The 18583-nt window shown below is 36.7% G+C and overlaps 1 protein-coding gene across 10 annotated transcripts in view; it reads left to right on the top strand.

The window, feature by feature from the left end:
* myo6.S (myosin VI S homeolog) overlaps positions 1 to 18583 on the top strand; it is a 146310-nt gene that overhangs the window by 43614 nt on the left and 84113 nt on the right. For all 10 annotated transcript variants that reach the window (XM_018265481.2, XM_041564666.1, XM_018265488.2 and 7 more), the window contains exons 5-11: positions 2247 to 2376; positions 3759 to 3864; positions 4348 to 4403; positions 5148 to 5245; positions 9815 to 9979; positions 12124 to 12204; positions 15917 to 16097. In XM_018265481.2, the coding sequence (XP_018120970.1) occupies positions 2247 to 2376; positions 3759 to 3864; positions 4348 to 4403; positions 5148 to 5245; positions 9815 to 9979; positions 12124 to 12204; positions 15917 to 16097 (817 nt within the window). The remainder of the gene's footprint in view (positions 1 to 2246; positions 2377 to 3758; positions 3865 to 4347; positions 4404 to 5147; positions 5246 to 9814; positions 9980 to 12123; positions 12205 to 15916; positions 16098 to 18583) is intronic.

Raw genomic sequence — 18583 nt, 5'->3', positions numbered from 1 at the left:
TTTGGAATTATTTTTGGGGTGACTGGTTCCCTTTAAACCCTTCCCTCCACTACCTCTCAATTTTCATCTGTCTCATGAAGTGGCTAAATAGTTAAATTTTCTAGTGACAACTAAATACCCTGCACATGCACCTGTAACATATCTTACCTGCTTGTGCTAACATAGTGGTATTGCTTGCCATTGGGGAGATTGTTATATGGGAATAGACTGTTGCTAATGTAACACTTGGCTTCTGAAAGTGACTTTTTCTTTCCTATTATTATACTAAGCATATATTTGGGTCGTTTGACACCTACTGGCTCAAATGACCGCGTTAATCTTTTATATTGCTATTGAGTTACTTAATTTTGCTTAATTAATCCTGACCAAATACAGAAGCAATCTTGCCATCTGCCTAAAAAACAGCGACAGCTGCAATATCTGTTTGCCACCAAATGTTTCCAAAGAGAAATTATGGTAATTGACACCTAGTTACCAACTTTGTACTTTCTGAGTTCTTTAGCTGACTTTTTTCCTCTGGTGCTATTGATTGTTTTGCATCTTTTTTTAATTGCCTTTCCCTGCACAGGTTTGTTTGCTTTCCAGTGCTGCCAAGTATCAGTTTATTCCCAAATAGTGTTGTGTTGTTTAGCTAGGATAGATAATTAATTTGTGCTCAGCAGTGTGAGGAGAAGCATTACATGCCCTTCTGTTCTTGATATCTAAAAGATTGCTGCTTGTTGATTAAACAAGTATTAATGTCAAGGTCAAATGGGTGACAGTCGCCCAGCATGGCTTTAGATATAGACTCAGGGGAGTATTTGGGTGGCTGGGTTTTATGATAACATTCTACACAAATAAATGTTCATGTGAAGCCTAATTCTAATCTGTCACTGCATCTGCAGTACAGGCCTAGGTCAGCTTTGCAGAAGGCCAGCTGTGTTTCTCCAGTAACAACTGAGTATAACCAGGACAGTGGTACAAGGAATGTTTTTTTGCAGTACCCTAAGCTTCTTTTTGCTATGTTTTGAATAAAGAATTCATAAATCTGAATTTAAAAGGCCTTCATACTTTGTCTCTGAAGTATTTGTCTTATGAACTTCTCTGCATATGTAATAAAAGGCATACCATTTGCCCAGGTGCAGTAACCACCTGCATAGCAGGCAATAAGATGTTTGGTTTTAAACAGGTGACCAGTAAATGTTACCTGGCTGATTGCTATGAGTTACTAGCTATCAGAGTAACAGAAAATGAAACAAAGTAGCAGTGCACCCGCAAGTTAAATTGTAACAATTGTAACAGTCATTTGTATCTATTGAGGAAATACAAGGTGGAACACATTATCGCTTCTGTGTCCCTCCTGCAAACCTCTAGTTAACTAGTTCAGGTGCTGAGGTGATTTATCAAATAAAATGTAACTTTTATTTATCTCACTTAAAAATTCACGCTACACAAACACATCATTGGGGATCCACCTCAATGAAGCTGGACCATGTCCATAAAAAACATGCAGCTTAAAAACACATAGGATGGAACCGTGGGGAAATAGTGTACTGATATCCAATCAGCCACTATCGGTACAACTATAATCTATGTTGGGGTATATGTAAATTGTTCCCCTGCTCTTATCTATTTTTATGCATATAGTAAGACGCCCAGTATTAGTTCTGATAATAAGTAGTAGGTTCTAGGATACCACAAAAGGATGGCAACCGCTCTTAGCCGAAAAATATATGAGTTACTGCACCCGGGCAAATTTTGTGTCTTTTATTAAATATCACCGTTATGCTGTGCTCAAGGTGCTATGAAGTATGTTCTACTCTATCAGAGTTTAATGAAGAACACAGGATATTTTCTCTATGGAACATTATAACTTGGGCAATAAAGACTGAAACTACACTTATGAACAGTGGCTGAATGCAAAGTCCTTTTGAAAAAACATACTCTATCCTATATTGTTTTTGCAGTGCCAGTTATAGTGTTTTGTTAAGTATTCTTCCTTACCGGACTAGTAATGGCATAAAGTGGAAATATTTTTTTTGGCCAACGACCCAAATGATTGAAACTTTCACAGGTCCTTTTCACGTCCTCATCTGCCTTTGCGCCATTCACCCAGAAACAAGATAATCATTGGTCTGATGGACCAAACTGCCTAACCATACCTGGGCATGCGCGCTAGCTGCCAGCTGTAGATCTTAGCTAATTACTATTGTTCATTTTAATGCATGAATGTCAGTTTAGAACTAACAGCTTATTTGTTTTTTTAGACCTATGTGGCCAATATCCTTATTGCAGTAAATCCATACTTTGATGTTCCGAAATTATATACTTCAGAACAGATTAAGCAGTACCATGGTAAATCTCTGGGAACGCTGCCGCCTCATGTTTACGCAATAGGTAGGAATCTTTTATTTTATTGTTTATGTAGTAGAAAATAGCAGATACATATAGCTACTGTCATCCAGAAAGAAATATGTATAATTTGGCTAAGCTTATGTTTATTCTTCAAATAAGAATGTTTTAGAATTTATTTTAAGAATAAATTTATTAGTGTTCTGCACTAGGAATATACAGTCATAAATCAGAGGAGCTAATGATTTAAAACTTCACATACTGCACAAAAGATACCCAGTGATGAATGTGTGAATCAGTGTAGCACTGATGTGTTGTGTTTGGTTGCTGATTGACTGAATAAATTACTAGATATTGCTATATAGTTTGTTTGAGTTTATTTTTCTGTTAATGCATAGTAAAGTCTATCTAGGTCATTTATCATTGTGTGTCTCCTGCCTTCTCCCAGCTTGTGCATTCAGAATGATGTGCAAGCTGGGGATGCCCATGTGCTGGCAACCCCTTCTAAATATCGTACTGCCCAAAATAGGAAGTGCTAAGTGCAGAGTCAGACACAATTTTTGCACGCCATTATATGAAGACACAGAATTATGCCTCAAGGCTGAAGGAGCAAATTCAAATGGGGCAAGTTGTCAAAAATGCCACTTTGTGTCTGATTGGAGCAGTTTGCCCCCTTTTTTTGGTAACTGAGCCCCTATGAATCCAGGTTAATATACATGTAATGCTGCATTTTTTAAAAATTATTTTTGGTGATGCCGTTCTTGCTCTGCTGAGGTGAAATTAATCGGTTTCCGTAAGACCACGGCACATTCTGCTTTCCTTATAGCTACTATGCGTTGATTGAATAGCACCCACATGTGACACTGTAAAGATGTGATGGTAATTGAAATGCCGAACTCTTAGATTCCACAGAGACATTGGCATCCAGTGGTCAAAATGTAGTGATGAATTGTGTATTCATCAGGTATTCCTTTTTCCTTTCTATCTCCCAAGGTAAAATAGCAGACAAACATTTTATCACTTCCTGTCCACTACCCAGTATCGCTTGGTATTCAAGGTTGTAGCCTTAGTTTTACTTTTGAACAAATGTTATATTTTTATATTGTCCTTGAAGTAGAGGAACAGTAACACCAAAAAAGTGTTTTAAAGACATGATAATATAATATTCTGTTTCCATGCACGGTTAAGATTGGTGTGTTGGCTACACAGCAGCTTGTTTATATAATAAACTATAGTTGCAAAGTATAGCAATGGGGCAGCCATTCAAGCACAGGATACACAGAAGATAACAGATAAGTTCTGAAGTATCAGAACAGGACATTGTATTTGTATTCCTTTAAAAGACTGTTCCTATGTGGAATAGTATGACATAATAAGTGGGCATTGTGGGACATTAAAGTATTAAATAATTTATTTTTTTATTCCAGCTGATAAGGCCTTTAGAGACATGAAAGTTCTAAAGATGAGTCAGTCTATTATTGTGTCTGGAGAATCAGGTGCAGGGAAGACAGAAAATACCAAGTTTGTTCTTAGGTACGTATACTATTGGAAACACAAACAAAATATTTCTTTAGTGACTGTTGGTTAATCACATACGCACATTTGCCAATAAAGGTGTGGCATGTCACAATTTTAAAACAAGATGCCCATTAAATATTTTAGTTATAACGTCTTTTTGGTTGCATGTCCCTAAATGTGCATCATACATACATTATATACCCGTAAATGTGTGGACCACTGGCTGTCCGCATTGATTTAGGGTAACTTAATATCAAGTACAAGGTACTTCTTTACAGAAAAAAAGCAGTTGACTCAATAATGAAGAATGATTTGCTTTAATTTGACTCTAGGATGACCGTTATCCAGATAATACCTGTATAGCATCTTTAGCAATTGCTCTTATCCTTATCCTATCACTGAACACACCAAAAAAACACCTTTTCACTTATTTTATGTCTCTAAAATAACAGACGTTTGTTGATAGCAGTGTCTTAAATGATCACATTTTGATTTTAGGTATTTAACAGGGTCCTATGGATCTGGACAGGACATTGATGAAAGGATTGTTGAAGGTATGTTTGTAAATTTGTAGACTTCATATCTTAATACTAATGTTGTAGTTGTTACACTGGTCTTAGTAGTTGTAAATACTGGTATAATTTTACACTAGTGGTTCCCAACTTCCCAGCTTGAAGTTAAATTAAGGTGATATTAGGGGTGAATAGTTAATTGCTTAAATATATATAATATATATATATATTTTTTTTTTTTGAGATATAGCTAAATGTTGCTCATATCTTTTATGTTGCGTTAAAGGTAGCCTGTGTCTATACCTTTACTACAGATTACAGATTTACTACAAATGTACTTATTAAATTTCTAATATGAGTTATTATCTATTTAAAATTGACATACTATATATTATTTATAAAAAGCCACAACTCCAACACATGAACAGAGAGCATGGAGCCAGATATACACACAGCAGGCAGATTTCTCATTTGATGATCTTGCACTAACTTAATTGCTGACCTTGGAGAGTTGTGAAAAGTGTTATCAAGTTTATGTTCCAGATATATTGACCTACATCCTCTACTCTACTAAAGCTGCAGAAATACAAAAGTGAATAAGACACCCCACTTCTAAAAAGGCTACATGTTCATTAAATATCTTCTATTAGGAATACTTTTAAGTACATTCATTGTCAGAACAAAAATGATAGCAGCTTTAACTTATCTGAATAAAGTCAACTATGCAAAGAAAGATAATAGCTGATTTTTACTAAACAAACAATGAATTATTTTTTCTGTGGACAGCTAACCCCCTGCTGGAAGCATTTGGAAATGCAAAGACTGTCCGCAACAACAACAGCAGTCGTTTTGGAAAATTTGTAGAAATTCACTTCAATGAGAAGGTTTGTGTCTAGATGAAATCAATATTTGGAACTATAGAAACACTGCCCTTACTGTTACACAATTCACTGGCCACTGTAATAAAGAATGGAGTATATGATTTGAGAATTTTGTATTAATAATAAACAAACAGCACTTAAAGCCCGATTGGCAGAAATGGAGCTGAATTTCTCCTCCACAGACCAGTAATTAATGTTTTTGCCTCTTGAGGCAACTTCGGCGACTTTGGAAAACAAAGCGATGCGAAGGCCATCCCGCTGACTATTCCCATTCTTGCCGGCAGGGGAGGCATTTCGGGGAGATTAGTCGCCCGAAGACGAGAAGATTTGTTCGCTGGGCGACTAATCTCCCCTGTGTGCCACCACCCAAGGGGCAATAAACTTAATGTGTTTGTCAACTCCCTAGACTGACATTAAAAAAAGTAAGTAATGAGAGTTCTTTTCTGGCTGTTGTTTGCTATTGAGGTTACAGCCTTTATTATTGTCAAATCTTATCTCTCAATCTGTTCTTTGAAATAAATAGAAAACGAACAATATACAGGTTTCCAAGTGTCTGGAGAGTATATTTTGACCGCACAGAAAAGGTTATTCTGTTGCTGAGTGAGCCTTTATCATGGAGTCTTCAGACAATGAAAATAACCTTTCCGAGCAAAGTGGCAAATAAGTTAATTTGTCTTTTGTACTGACGGAATCCAGTGTATAACAATCAGAGCTTTTTTAATTCCGTTTTAGTCTTAAATGCATTCAATATTTGTTGAGGTAGGAATTATCTAGCAAGTAGATTTAATTTTTTTTGTTCTCTTAAAGGGATTGTTCAACTTCCAACACTTTTTCCAACAATATGATTTCAGATAGTTCACCAGAAATAAAGACTTTTTTCTATTGCATTCTATTTTCTATTTGCAACCATTTTTCTAATAATGAATAAACTGTTCAAAACTAATACATTAAGTTGATACATTTCTTAGGTTTGTCCCTACTGAGCAGAATGCCTGAGTTTCAGTAAAGGCAGCTGTTAGAATTGATACAATAGTTGCTTATATTCCACAGCTGCAGCTGAGAAATGTATCAATTAAATGTAAGCAAATTACAAAAATTGTTACAATTAAATGTAACCGTTCAGAATCTGCCCCTAGATCACTGAGCTGTCAGCCAGGCACAAGGTAACTGTATTCTGCCATCTATGGGTTCTCTAATTTTTGCCATCCAGATGCACAAGTTATAGAGCAGCAGTGGATATAGGCCCAGTACTTGCCTCCAGAGCCCTGCCATACCCCTGGAATTGCTCTCTTGCACCCCTTATTTTTCTTGTAATTCTTTTTTTTTCACTCAAAATATTTTTTATTTTGCTTCCGGTTCACATAACAATCAGATACATTTTCACAATTATGAAATTTGTGATCACACATTGTATATATTACATTTCAAAAATGCAGCATTGCAGAACCAGACAATAAAAAAAGGAGAGAAAGAATAAGAAAAAAGGAAAATAAGAAACAGAACAGAAGAGAAAAAGAATGGATCCCCCGCTCAACACAATGTATATTCAAGATACATCTTTAATTATTACCCACATTTACTTGTAATATTACTTCAAATTCAACCGGCTCTCAGCCACATAATTCGTCCATGGTGCCCAAATTTCAATAAACTTGTCCATGTTATCCTGTACTCGTGCTGAAAGTTCTTCCATTACGCATATTGCATTTATTTTGTTCAGGGTTTGCTGCCAGGGTATATCTGGGGACAGCCAATTGATGGCTAAATTCCACTTAGCTGCTGATAGAATATGTTTAACAAGATGTCTAGCTTGTTTATTGAGCTGTACTGGTGGGAGATTATGTAGTAGTTCCCATGGATTTAGTGGAAAAGTTACTGTGCAAATTTCTTGTATGAAACCATGTACCTTATGCCAATGCTGCTGTGCTGTAGGACAATCCCACCAATGTTCTTGTAATTCTGCCCAGAGTCTTGGTAAAGAACCTTTTTATCCAGGGCATATAATTTCCCCCCTGCTTTCATTTTCAGAAATGATTTAAATTATTTTTAACAAAGCTTTATCAAACGCAGAGTCTACAATCATAGGCTTATGGCAAATAAGTGTTTTCAGGCTAGGATCTACTTCACAGTTAGTGACAGACAGTTAACATTTAAGTCATTGGCAGGGATAATAGGAAGTGATGGGTGGTTCTTCACTTGCTCTTTCTACCATTAGCATAAACTGGGCGAACCTCTGAATCACACCATGCTATAATTATGAGGCCCTTCCACTAATGGGATGAAGATAATCACCGACTGACTGCAAACACCTTTTAAACTTTGCTTATCTACTGAATATCACTGGAGTCTATGTTTGGGCATGTCCAGCAGTGATGCTTTACAAATCTCTGACTACATAGTTTGATGGCCATCATCCCGTGTGAAAAAGATCTAGTGTGTAATAATTATGTGGCTTTTTGCCTTCAATTTCCTTACCATCTAGTATCTTAAGCTGGCGATTCACAGGTAGATTTTGTGGACTAACCAGTTTATTTAATGAACAGTTCATCCATCAGTGGTTAATGATATGTGAGGAGACTTTTGTTGTATCTTTGTTGTGTTGAACTGATTTCATCGTTTCACGACGAACACATGTCTGCTCTACTGTTGGGATGACATGGTCAGAATGATCCTAAATTTTATGATCACTTGCACACCACCAATGTAAAAATAAGTAGGTGGTTTTATCGGATTGTCCTGAAATCAGTCCTAAATCTGAACTTATTGTTCTATCATTTCAGATCTCAGACGTTTTCAACAGAAAGTCCTATTTTTTTTTCTGTAGATCCTGATTGGGGACTTTGTTTTAATCAATATGCTTATCATAATATATATTTTTCTGCTTAGTAGAACTTAGTCACCAATAAGCAGGAAAACAATGATGTTTTTTCATGTATCATGCATAAGTGTCACTTAATTTTAGAGGCAACTCTTATAATAACTTGTAGTGGTTTATATATTTGGTAATGTCCGTATATTACTGAACAATATACAATATGATCAATTACTGTGGGTAAAAAAGAGTAGAAATAAATTATTAATTAGGAATGAAAAAACTGGTAGCTGTCAGAACTACGATAAAATGTGTTAAAGGAGAAGTAAAGCTTAACTAAAGAAGTAGCCTAGAAATGTTGTTCATTATGTTTTGGGCTTCTGTGGCAGCCCAAGGCAACCACAACACTTTAGTAAAATGCCCCAGTAGCTCCCCATATTCTTTTCTGCTGATTCACTACACATGCTCTGTGCTATTGTCACTTACTGAGCTTAGGGACCCACTCACAATGTACAGTACACATAGAAAAGAAATGTCACAGTATAAGGCTGATTAGTAATTAATACAGATAATTACAAAATGGCAGCACAGAAACCAGTGTACCTAGTGTCATAATGTAATAATCAGCCCTGTAGCATCAGCTTATATTACAGACCAACCTCATTTTCTGCTTGATAATTTGCGACGACCCCTAAGCTTAGCTTCTCAACAGTTGCTCAGAGCCCACTGAGCATGTGAGTGTCGTGAGACACATTCCAAGATGGTGACCCCCCATCTGACAAGTTTGAAGTCCTGGATCATTGCTGCTATTGAGAAGCTGAAAAGTTAGGCTGGTGCAATAAGTTCAGAATAGCATATTCATTTTTAGGCTTTAGTCAAATAGTACAAGTTGTTTGAGCTGCATCTGAATTACATGGTGGTTTTGTAAAGGTGGCCATACACGGGCCGATAAAAGCTGCCAACAGAGTCGGCAGCTTATTGGCCCATGTATTGGGCCCTCCGATGGGTTTCCCTGATCGAGATCTGGCCGAAAGTCACGTTGGATCGCGGCCGCATCTGTTCGTTGATGCAGTCTCGCGATCCGACCGCCCGTTACTATTCGTTAGGATCTCAAGGTGGGCATATCGGGGAGAGATCCGCTCGTTTGGCGGATCCCTCCGTGTATGGCCAACTTAAGTGTCTATCCTTTACCTGGCATAGGAAATCAATAGTAACTGGAAAATAGTTGCATAGTAAATATGCCATTTGATACGCATGGATGCAGCTTCCAAGTGTGACAATCCTAGTTGCCATGTACTGTGTTGCATATTTTACTGTGTGGGTGGATATGATAAGTAGCTACTTTCGTTATTTTAGTTTGTAATATATTCTGCAACACTGGACAGTGGATCCGGAAGAACACAAACCGTTCAAAACATAGAAACAAATCAGTTACAAGCAACAAAACTATCATAAAGAGATCACAAATTATTTTCAACCCTACAGTATTATTCAATTTAAAGTGTAAACGCCATCCTAAACTGTAGTGCCTGACATTTTTCCCTACTGCAAACAACCTATACTATTTGTCAGTGATTCAAAAGCAATTGTTGACTAGTGCTAGAATCAGCCATTTAAAGCAGCTGGAATGTGTCAATAACTATTTCACTTTTGCTTTGCTAAAAGTGTTAATGTGTCTGTATTAGCTTCAGATTGTTATTGCTTTCACTTGACTTATTTTTTTGACATTTGATGTTTTTCTTTTTCTTTTTTTTGCCCAGAACTCTGTAGTTGGTGGATTTGTATCTCACTATCTTCTGGAGAAGTCTCGTATCTGTGTGCAGGGTCAAGATGAAAGGAATTACCACATTTTCTACAGGCTATGTGCTGGAGCACCAGAGGACATCCGTCAGAAACTCTTCCTATGCTCCCCAGATACTTTTAGGGTAAGTAGAACTTTCAGGTGCTTCATGAGAGTACTTAAAAGAACACAAATAAATATATATCTACAGCTACATGCAGGGATCATATGGCTAGATAACAGGAACCAACATTTACAACAGGCACAATACAAGCCTTGATGCATCATTCACATCAGTGACTTTGTTGCTGCATGTTATCATTTAATAATTGAATGTAGTATTACAGGATTGTCTGAAACATTTAGGAATTCATTATTCTGTCTGTTACAGAGTTGTTGACAAAGATGTCTTCAGTTATGTTTTTATATGTTTGGAAAATATCATCATGCTATGTAAACTAGTGAATAAATTCTAGAAAGGAGCACTCTGGGGCCCCTCCCTCTGGGAAAACTTGAGTAATGATGTGGCCATTGTAGACTGCAGAGACCACTCCAAATGTATAATACAACCAAACAGGATTTGTAGTTTTTGCAGGCGGAGCGCATTAATCTTCAAGAGCATTTTTAGCTAAAATGATTACTTCTGAAACTGAACCTGTTTGAAGGTGTCTTTGGACTTCAGGCAGCAAATAGAAATGTCAGAGCTGTTGAAATGGCAATTACTTGAAAAGATGAATTGAAAGCAAATTTATAAATAAGATGTTAACACTCTGGTCCTGTAGATGTCTCTGTAGATACGTGATAAACTACTAAGCCTTTGTATACTTCTAACTTATATCAGGAGCTCTGAGAGCTTTTTAATAAGGAACCATCATTTTTTTTTGTATCCTTAAAAGATAAAAACAATTTTGCAGTGTTGTGCTTGAACATTCAACGTATTTAAATATTGTGGCCTATGTGAGATTAATCAAATATTTAGAGCTCCTTATTTAGTCAGAATGTGACAGGCGGCAGAGAAGAGCTTAATCTCCACGCCATCTTTCTCAACTCCACACGCGTTGGTGGTGTGGAGGCAGCTGTGAGTGAAGCCCGCGTCTGGTCTGAAATAAGACTAATAATGCGGCTGGAATGGCAAAAGAGAATGCGTTGGATCATTTTGTTGTCAGTCCTAGGCGTGCTCATATTTCCAACAGTGGTGGGCATTTTCTCTCTAGCTCAGGACTGTCTGGCTGGATCCCAACAGGCAGCAATTGTATGCCCCTTAGTCTGATCAAGGATTTTAAGTGTATCAGTATAATCTAGTCCTTGAATATGTAGCACATAAAACATGCAACTCTATTACCACAATGCTCATTTTTATCCTGATTATAATACCACCCTCATCTAACATAAAAAAATATACATGGAAAAAAACAGGCCTCAATGCAAGAATCAGTAAAGCTTATACACACATTGTAGAAAAAATACTTACAGGTTTTGAATATTACAATGAGGCAGCATCTTATTGCACATATGTCAGCTATATAATTTACAGTGAAACCTCAATTTTACATCCCCTGATTTAAAATTTTCCCTCGTTTTACATTGTTGTTTTGTGGTCCCACCTATATTTTATGCATAATACATTTCCCTGATTTTACATTTTCCTGGAAAAACATAAAACGGGGGTTCTACTGTATTGAGTATTCAAAGTTTGATGGTGTTTTTTGTGCTTACAAGACGAATATCTTCTGAAAAAAATGCTTTCATTACTTTGTGTTTTTTAATATTCTATATATGTGTCTGCATATATTTTTACATATATATGTGTGTGTATCATTATATTGTTCATTTGTGTTGAATAAAGATATAAATTCATCAAGTCAAACTCTTCCAAAAAAGCTCCAGAGCAAATAAAAACACTTACTGTACATAAATGTAATATATAGATAGATAGATAGATAGATATATTCTTAGATAGTTTCTTTTTCTTGCCATCTCAAGGTTGCAAAGACAGATTTAACCAAAAATTACAGTCTAACTTGAGTGACATTTCCAGGTTACAGATAATGTTACAGAATAGCTTTCCAATTCATACTCAACTGCCAATTATATAATTGTTCCCTTACTGTGCAGCTTCAGAGCTGTTCTGGCACTTAAGTGTTTGGAGTTAGTACGATGAATACTAAACCTTAGATGCAATAAGGTCTAGCCTGTTGCAGTTTTGGTTGTGTAACAATAAATATTTTGCATGTGCGATTTCATTCTGTCTTTGGGACCATATTAATTACATTTATTTATTGTTACCAGTACCTCAATCGCGGCTGCACAAGATATTTTGCTTCTAAGGACACTGATAAACAGATTCTACAAAACCGCAAGAGTCCTGAGGTATAGTAAATTAAACAATTGTCTGAATTCTGTGTCTTGCTGTTAGCTTTTGATAAATGTTCCCAGCAGAGAGCAGTAAGACGAGAGAATGGGGATGCAGAGAGAAGAGGTAGGAAGAAGATTAGGGCACATGAGCAGAAAGACATAGGCTATGAAGAAATACCCTTTTGCTAATAAACTTCTTTACATTCATTCCCTGGAGATGATGGGATGTGCTCTCTTTGTAGCCTTATAAGGCACATATAATGAAGTGTTAAAGCTACACTGTCAAATTCACAACCATGCTGCTGTTTACCACTAAACCTGCCATGAAATTTTAAGGACTTAGTTGTAGATGTAAGCACTAAAAAACAATGTGGTCCTCTTGAGGTGACAGATACTCCATATATACTTTATGTTCTGCAAAGAACTTATCATTATAGCTCATGTTCTTGCAGTTAACAGTCAGAAGCACAAGCCTACACTCGCTGCAGGGCCATAGGGTATAGCTGTACAAATTATGGAGCACTAGCTGTAATTTAGTGCTGACAATCCTTTGGGGATTCTTGTTCCTGTCAATAACAACAACATATTCATTCATAGCTGCACACATACAGAGACGTTTATGCTTTTGTTTTATTTAATGGAGCAATTAAAAGAAAGGCACAGAGCGTTTGGAGCAGCAAGAAGCACATTGTAAATAAGTTGTACCTGCTATAAGAGCTGTCTAAATACATGTCACTTACTAACACAATGTTCATTAAGCACAAATCAGAGCATTAAAGGAAAAATATACCCACCTTTTTGACATGAGCTCATTTATTTGGGCTTATGTATAAATGATATATAAAATTTTGACCTGCCAGAAATAAATATAAATTATTTAATTTCTATACAAACTTACCTGATTTCACAGATTGAAAGAAAACCGTGATACTTGTTTGAGCAATTTCATCTCGATCAGGGAAACCCGTCGGAGGGCCCCATACACGGGCCAATAAGCTGCCGACTCGGTCTGTTGGCAGCTTTTATCGGCCCGTGTATGGCCACCTTTACATAACCACCATGTAATTCAGATGCAGCTCAAACAACTTAGGCACACAATGTAATGCAAACCCACCCATGCCTGGCTCCATAATGTTAGGTGAATATAGCAGAGGCTACATAATACAGCTAGTGGCAAATCATAAGTTCTGCTTGTTTGGGAATAGACTAATGAATGTTATGAGGGAAAGGTATGATAAATCACATTTGGCAGGGCAGATGAATATTGTCTTGTATGTGGCCTCGTAATCGGATGCACTGGTGTGTGTAATAAGAGAGAGGCTTACAGATCTCCATTTGTCTCAGCACTTCTGAATTCTGATAGGAATATGCTAATAATCCCTCACTACCCAGTTTATGTAGCTTGGCAGCAGGGTAATTTATTTAAGTGACCAGAGAGATGTTCCCAACACTTTATTAACCTTCGGGCCCTGCATTTACATAATGTGCTGCAGGGCCGGCTGGAAGCCATCATACAAGAGTTTACTGTTGTAAGAAAAGAGAAGAAGAGCTTAAGATAATTGATAGAACTAGTTATAGGTTTTTGTCTGCATGTTCGATGGGAACAAATGGAGTTGAAAATTTGCAAATAATCAAAGAAAAAAAGTCTCTAATCATTGCATGCCTATAGCAAGTCTAACACAATGACCTAGATGCTATTTTGGATACTACTTAATTTCACTGGATTGAGCAGTACTCATTACATTAACATTTTAGCCTTTGAAACCAGGTTTACAAAACTGAATATTGCAAGTAATTATTCAAGCTGCTTTCTCCCCCCCCCCTTTTTTCCATATATTATCAGGAGGATGAGGTATTGTTTTGCATTTATTAGTTTAGCCTTGCTTGTGTGTAGAAAAGTGTGGGGTGACTTTCGTGGCAGCTGCATGGTATTTGTGATTTAGGCAAGAAAGTGAAGCACTCTTAGGCTCTCATTTTCTTGACTTATTACAATGACCAGCTGCTTATATTGCATGAATAAAAAGGGGCCATTTACAAACACAAGTGCAGTACTGATTGCAATAACCATGTTTATTTTCCACAATACAGCATTTTCCCCCAGAATTCCAGCACCATTGTGCCCTATAGGGAGAGTTGTGCCTGACACAGTTGCTGCTGATATATGAATACTAACACAATTGCGTTTACACTTTGGCGTAAATCTGTCCAATTGTGCTGAAAATTTCCCAATTCCAGTCGCCTCTTGAGATGCAAGTGCACTGTGCCTATTGCCTCAGAACATTGAAGGAACCCTGGATCCACCACCTGGTCCGGAAATGACAGTAGCTCCAGGGTTCCCCTGCGACAATTGATGCAACACCACTTAGGTTGGAACAGGAGGCAGGAAGAAGGGCAGAACAGCTGCAGGTGCAACTATAAAGTGCAAGGAGGGCATTTTGGCACAAAAAAATGTAATGAATGGGGTTTATGCTGACTGTGAGAAGTGTGTGTAAATGCAAATGCACTTGCGTTCGTAAATGACCCCTAATATCTCTAAAAAGTAGATGCACACTGTTCTGCATGTATCATTCTTTGATACATTTATCATTTATGAGCTGCTCACTAGTGTAAGAAGTTGCAAAATGTATTTACCTCCATAAACCAAAGCAAAAATGCTCTAGTTAGGAATTTCTATCTATTTGCACTCAAACTCTTCATCAACTGAAGATGTTGAGCTTTGTACTTTATAAAAGCTAATGGGTTTATTTAATTTAGTGCTAACTTATTTTGTGCTGTCCAACTACACACTGGCCTTTCAGAAGGTTGTACATGTTTAAAGGGCACTCTCCTTATACAATTACATTCTACTAAACTTGAGAGGAAGTGGAATAAATCTGCTTTATTGAATCTGCTTTCATTTGTGAGTTAGTCAACCTAACATTTTTTTCATGATTTTTTAATAGCATCAGTCTGTGAATTGAAATGCAAAGCATATGAGGCATTTTAAAGAACTGCACTGATAGTTAAGCCTGGCTCTAAATTATACCAATACAAGTAGTAGTTCTTCTAACCCAAGTTGGACAGCAGTGCAATGTACTGCAGTAATAAAAAAACCATAACAAAGATAGTTATTTGGAAAAGAAATGTTGGTTGTATCCATATGAGATGCTTCGGGTAATGGCACATGGGTGCACTTTGGGTGCATTAAGCACCATGTTTTTAGTAACATGTATGTAAATTACTTGACAAGAGCTTGTGTCAAAGTACTAATACTGGGAAAAGATAGTGAAGCCTCCCAGGCTGCTTATGTCTGACATGGACACTTGTCAGGAAATTTCCATTTATGTATATGTGGGCTGTTAGTTACTTTGGTGCCCTGTTTACTGGCTAATAAAAAACACAGTGCCCATGACTTGAGCTCTTCTAAAATGGACTGCTTTTGTTCAACTGTAAATATTAAGATGATTTGGGAAAGGTACAACTAGCACCTCTGACACCTGGAAGTTATTTCATAGCTTTGGAGGAATTTTAATTCTGTTGTGCCATTTCATCACCTTCAATTTTAGATCATAGCCAAATGGCAGTCCAAACACTTATTGTTTTCCTGCTTTGCATGTGTGTTTTCCACTCTATTTTGTGTTCAGAAATTTTAATTTTAACATACATACATACACCCTAATTCCCAAGGAATCGTTAACTGCTGATCATAATCCCGCTTCATTTGCTATCTGGCAACGTTGTATTTTAGTACGTAAAACATGGCGCACTGAAGGATCCTTTGCTGGATGACCATGGAGATTTTAATCGAATGTGCGTAGCTATGAAAAAGATTGGCTTGGACGACACAGAGAAGCTTGATCTGTTTAGAGTAGTTGCTGGAGTCCTCCACCTCGGAAATATTGATTTTGAAGAAGCTGGGAGCACCTCTGGTAAGATGTCATTTTCTTCCATTACTATTAATCTAGTGTAAATGTCATATAAAAAGAACCAAGTTTGAGTTGAGACACAAAGCACAGTGTTCTTTTAAAGGGGATAAATAAATGCTCTGGGAGGAATTCTCTTCATGGATTTATTATGATAGCACTTCAAAGACACACAAGTTTAAAATAAAATGGATTGAGAAAGTAGTGAGTATATGTAATTACAATTTAGATTCTAAGGGAAGGATAAGGACATTTACACAGGTGATTTGTAAAGGTCTCTTCCCAACAATAACAACCCTGTGTTCTCTGACTGCTGCATTGCAGGTGCTCTGCAGTGTTAGCCCTCCCAGGAGTCAACAGCTGTTTTGATAAATTGACCACACAAGCAACCCTGTGTCTTTGTTTCTTTTTCTAAAGGGCCCCGTATAAAAGCTTTTAACCTTTTATTGTCAGAAGGGTCTTTATTATTTTGCTGTTCCTTGAACATAAATGTGCTTTAGCTGAGCCATTTTCCATCTTTGTGTGCTGGATACCGAAGAGTTGCCCATGGCTACTTTTTATATAGCACAGATGGAATCATCCTTCCCCCCCCCCCTAAATATATAGTGAACAAAGTATACACTATTGTAAAATATAAGGACATTATAAGTCACCGAAGAGTTCCATGACCAAATAGAAGCACATGACCGAAGGCTGAATGCTTTTATACAGGTCATGGAACTCCGAGGTGACTTCTAATATCCTCATATTTTACAACAAGGGGTACTTTATTTATTATAATACACAAGTTCTAGTGAGTTATGTGACAAAAATTGCATCACTAAGCTCTCTTTATAACTGATGACATCATTAAGAGCCGTTTATAAGGCTATAATTTACTGGATTTTGATGGCTTTTGTGTATTATAAATATGTTACTGCTTATACCGCTACTAGATCTCTAATCCGTAACTCTGATATCCAGAAGGTTTCGAATTACTAGGTGACCGTCTCTCATTGACGCCATTTTAATAATTACATTGCTACAAATTTATTTCCTTTTTATCTCTTATAATAAAACAGGATCTTGCACTTATTAGCAACCAAGTTTGATAAATTCATACTGGTTGCAAAACAATCCTAAAGGGGACCTGTCATCCAGACATAAAACCTGTATAGTAAAAGTCCTTCTCAAATTAAAAATGAAATCCAAATTATTTTTTCATTAAAAATTCCAAATTATAGAAATTAAAACCAGAGAACGGCAGGTCCCAAGCATTCTGTATAATATATATTAATTCATATGACTAGATATATTTGGTTATACTGTTGTAAAAGGGCACCTTTAAAATGAAACATGAAAACTCAGAATTTAGAAACTGTCTCGTGTATATTTAAAAAAAAAAGTACTGACTGAAATGACAGAGCTCTGAATCTGCTGCCTCTCTGTCCTTGACAAGTCTGTTGGATGCTGTACATTTGAGGGTCAGACCTGAGAGTATGTTGTACACTCGTTAAGATATAAGATTGATAATCATTTTAATTATGAATTCATTAAAAAATAAAGTGGCAATTGATTGACTTAATCTGCAGTATCTTATAATGTATTTCCATTGAATTCAATCATCAGTTAAGTAATTTCCCAGTGGAAGCTTTACTGCTTGCTCACAGAAGGACTTAAATAGTTTTGAACAATAAATGGGCTAAGGGCAATGTGAAGCTCAGGTAGAATGGGTTTTATTATAACCAACTTTTTATGGTGAGGGATAGCAGCTGAAATACCAAAATGTGTCCATTATCCAGAAAACCACACATATACATAATCTCAGAAGTTAATGATAATATTATATATCTTTATACATATATTTTTTTTAAAGTTTTGGAATTTTAATTTTTTTGTCTATTTTTTTTCACCTTTCTGTAAGGGTAAAGGAAAGGTGAAATCACTGGGGGGTGCCAAAAGTTAGGCACTCCCAATAATTATCACTTACCTGATACCCCAGGAGTGATCCTCTTCTTCTCCTACTCCTTTTTTCACTACCCTGGGGCTGTCGTAAGCGCAGTAAAATGGAAAAGCCAGCCTTTTTGTTTAAGTTCGGCTTTGCACTCTACTGTGCATGGTCACCCACGCAAAGGCTAAACAGGTATATATGTTGTTAGACATTGGGATGCACTCAGTAAGGATCCATCTTCTGGAAACCCGTTATCCACAAAGCTCCGAATTAAGGAAAGACCATCTCCTATAGACTCCATTATAATCATATAATCCACATTTTTTAAAATGATTTCCTTTTTCTCTGTAATAATAAAACAGTAGCTTGTACTTGATCTCAACTGATATAATTAATCCTTATTGGAAGCAGAACCAGCCTATTGGGTTTAATGTTTACATGATTTTCTAATTGACTTGGAGGTATGGAGATCCAAATTACGGAAAGATCCAGAAAACCCCAAATCCCGAGCATTCTGGATTACAGGTCCCCATACCTGTACTGGGTTTTGCAGGAGAACATC

Source organism: Xenopus laevis, chromosome 5S, assembly GCF_017654675.1.
Source record: "Xenopus laevis strain J_2021 chromosome 5S, Xenopus_laevis_v10.1, whole genome shotgun sequence".
Classification (NCBI taxonomy): domain Eukaryota; kingdom Metazoa; phylum Chordata; class Amphibia; order Anura; family Pipidae; genus Xenopus; species Xenopus laevis.
The sequence above is the reverse complement of the archived record's forward strand: the minus strand, read 5'-3'. Positions and strand labels throughout refer to the sequence as shown.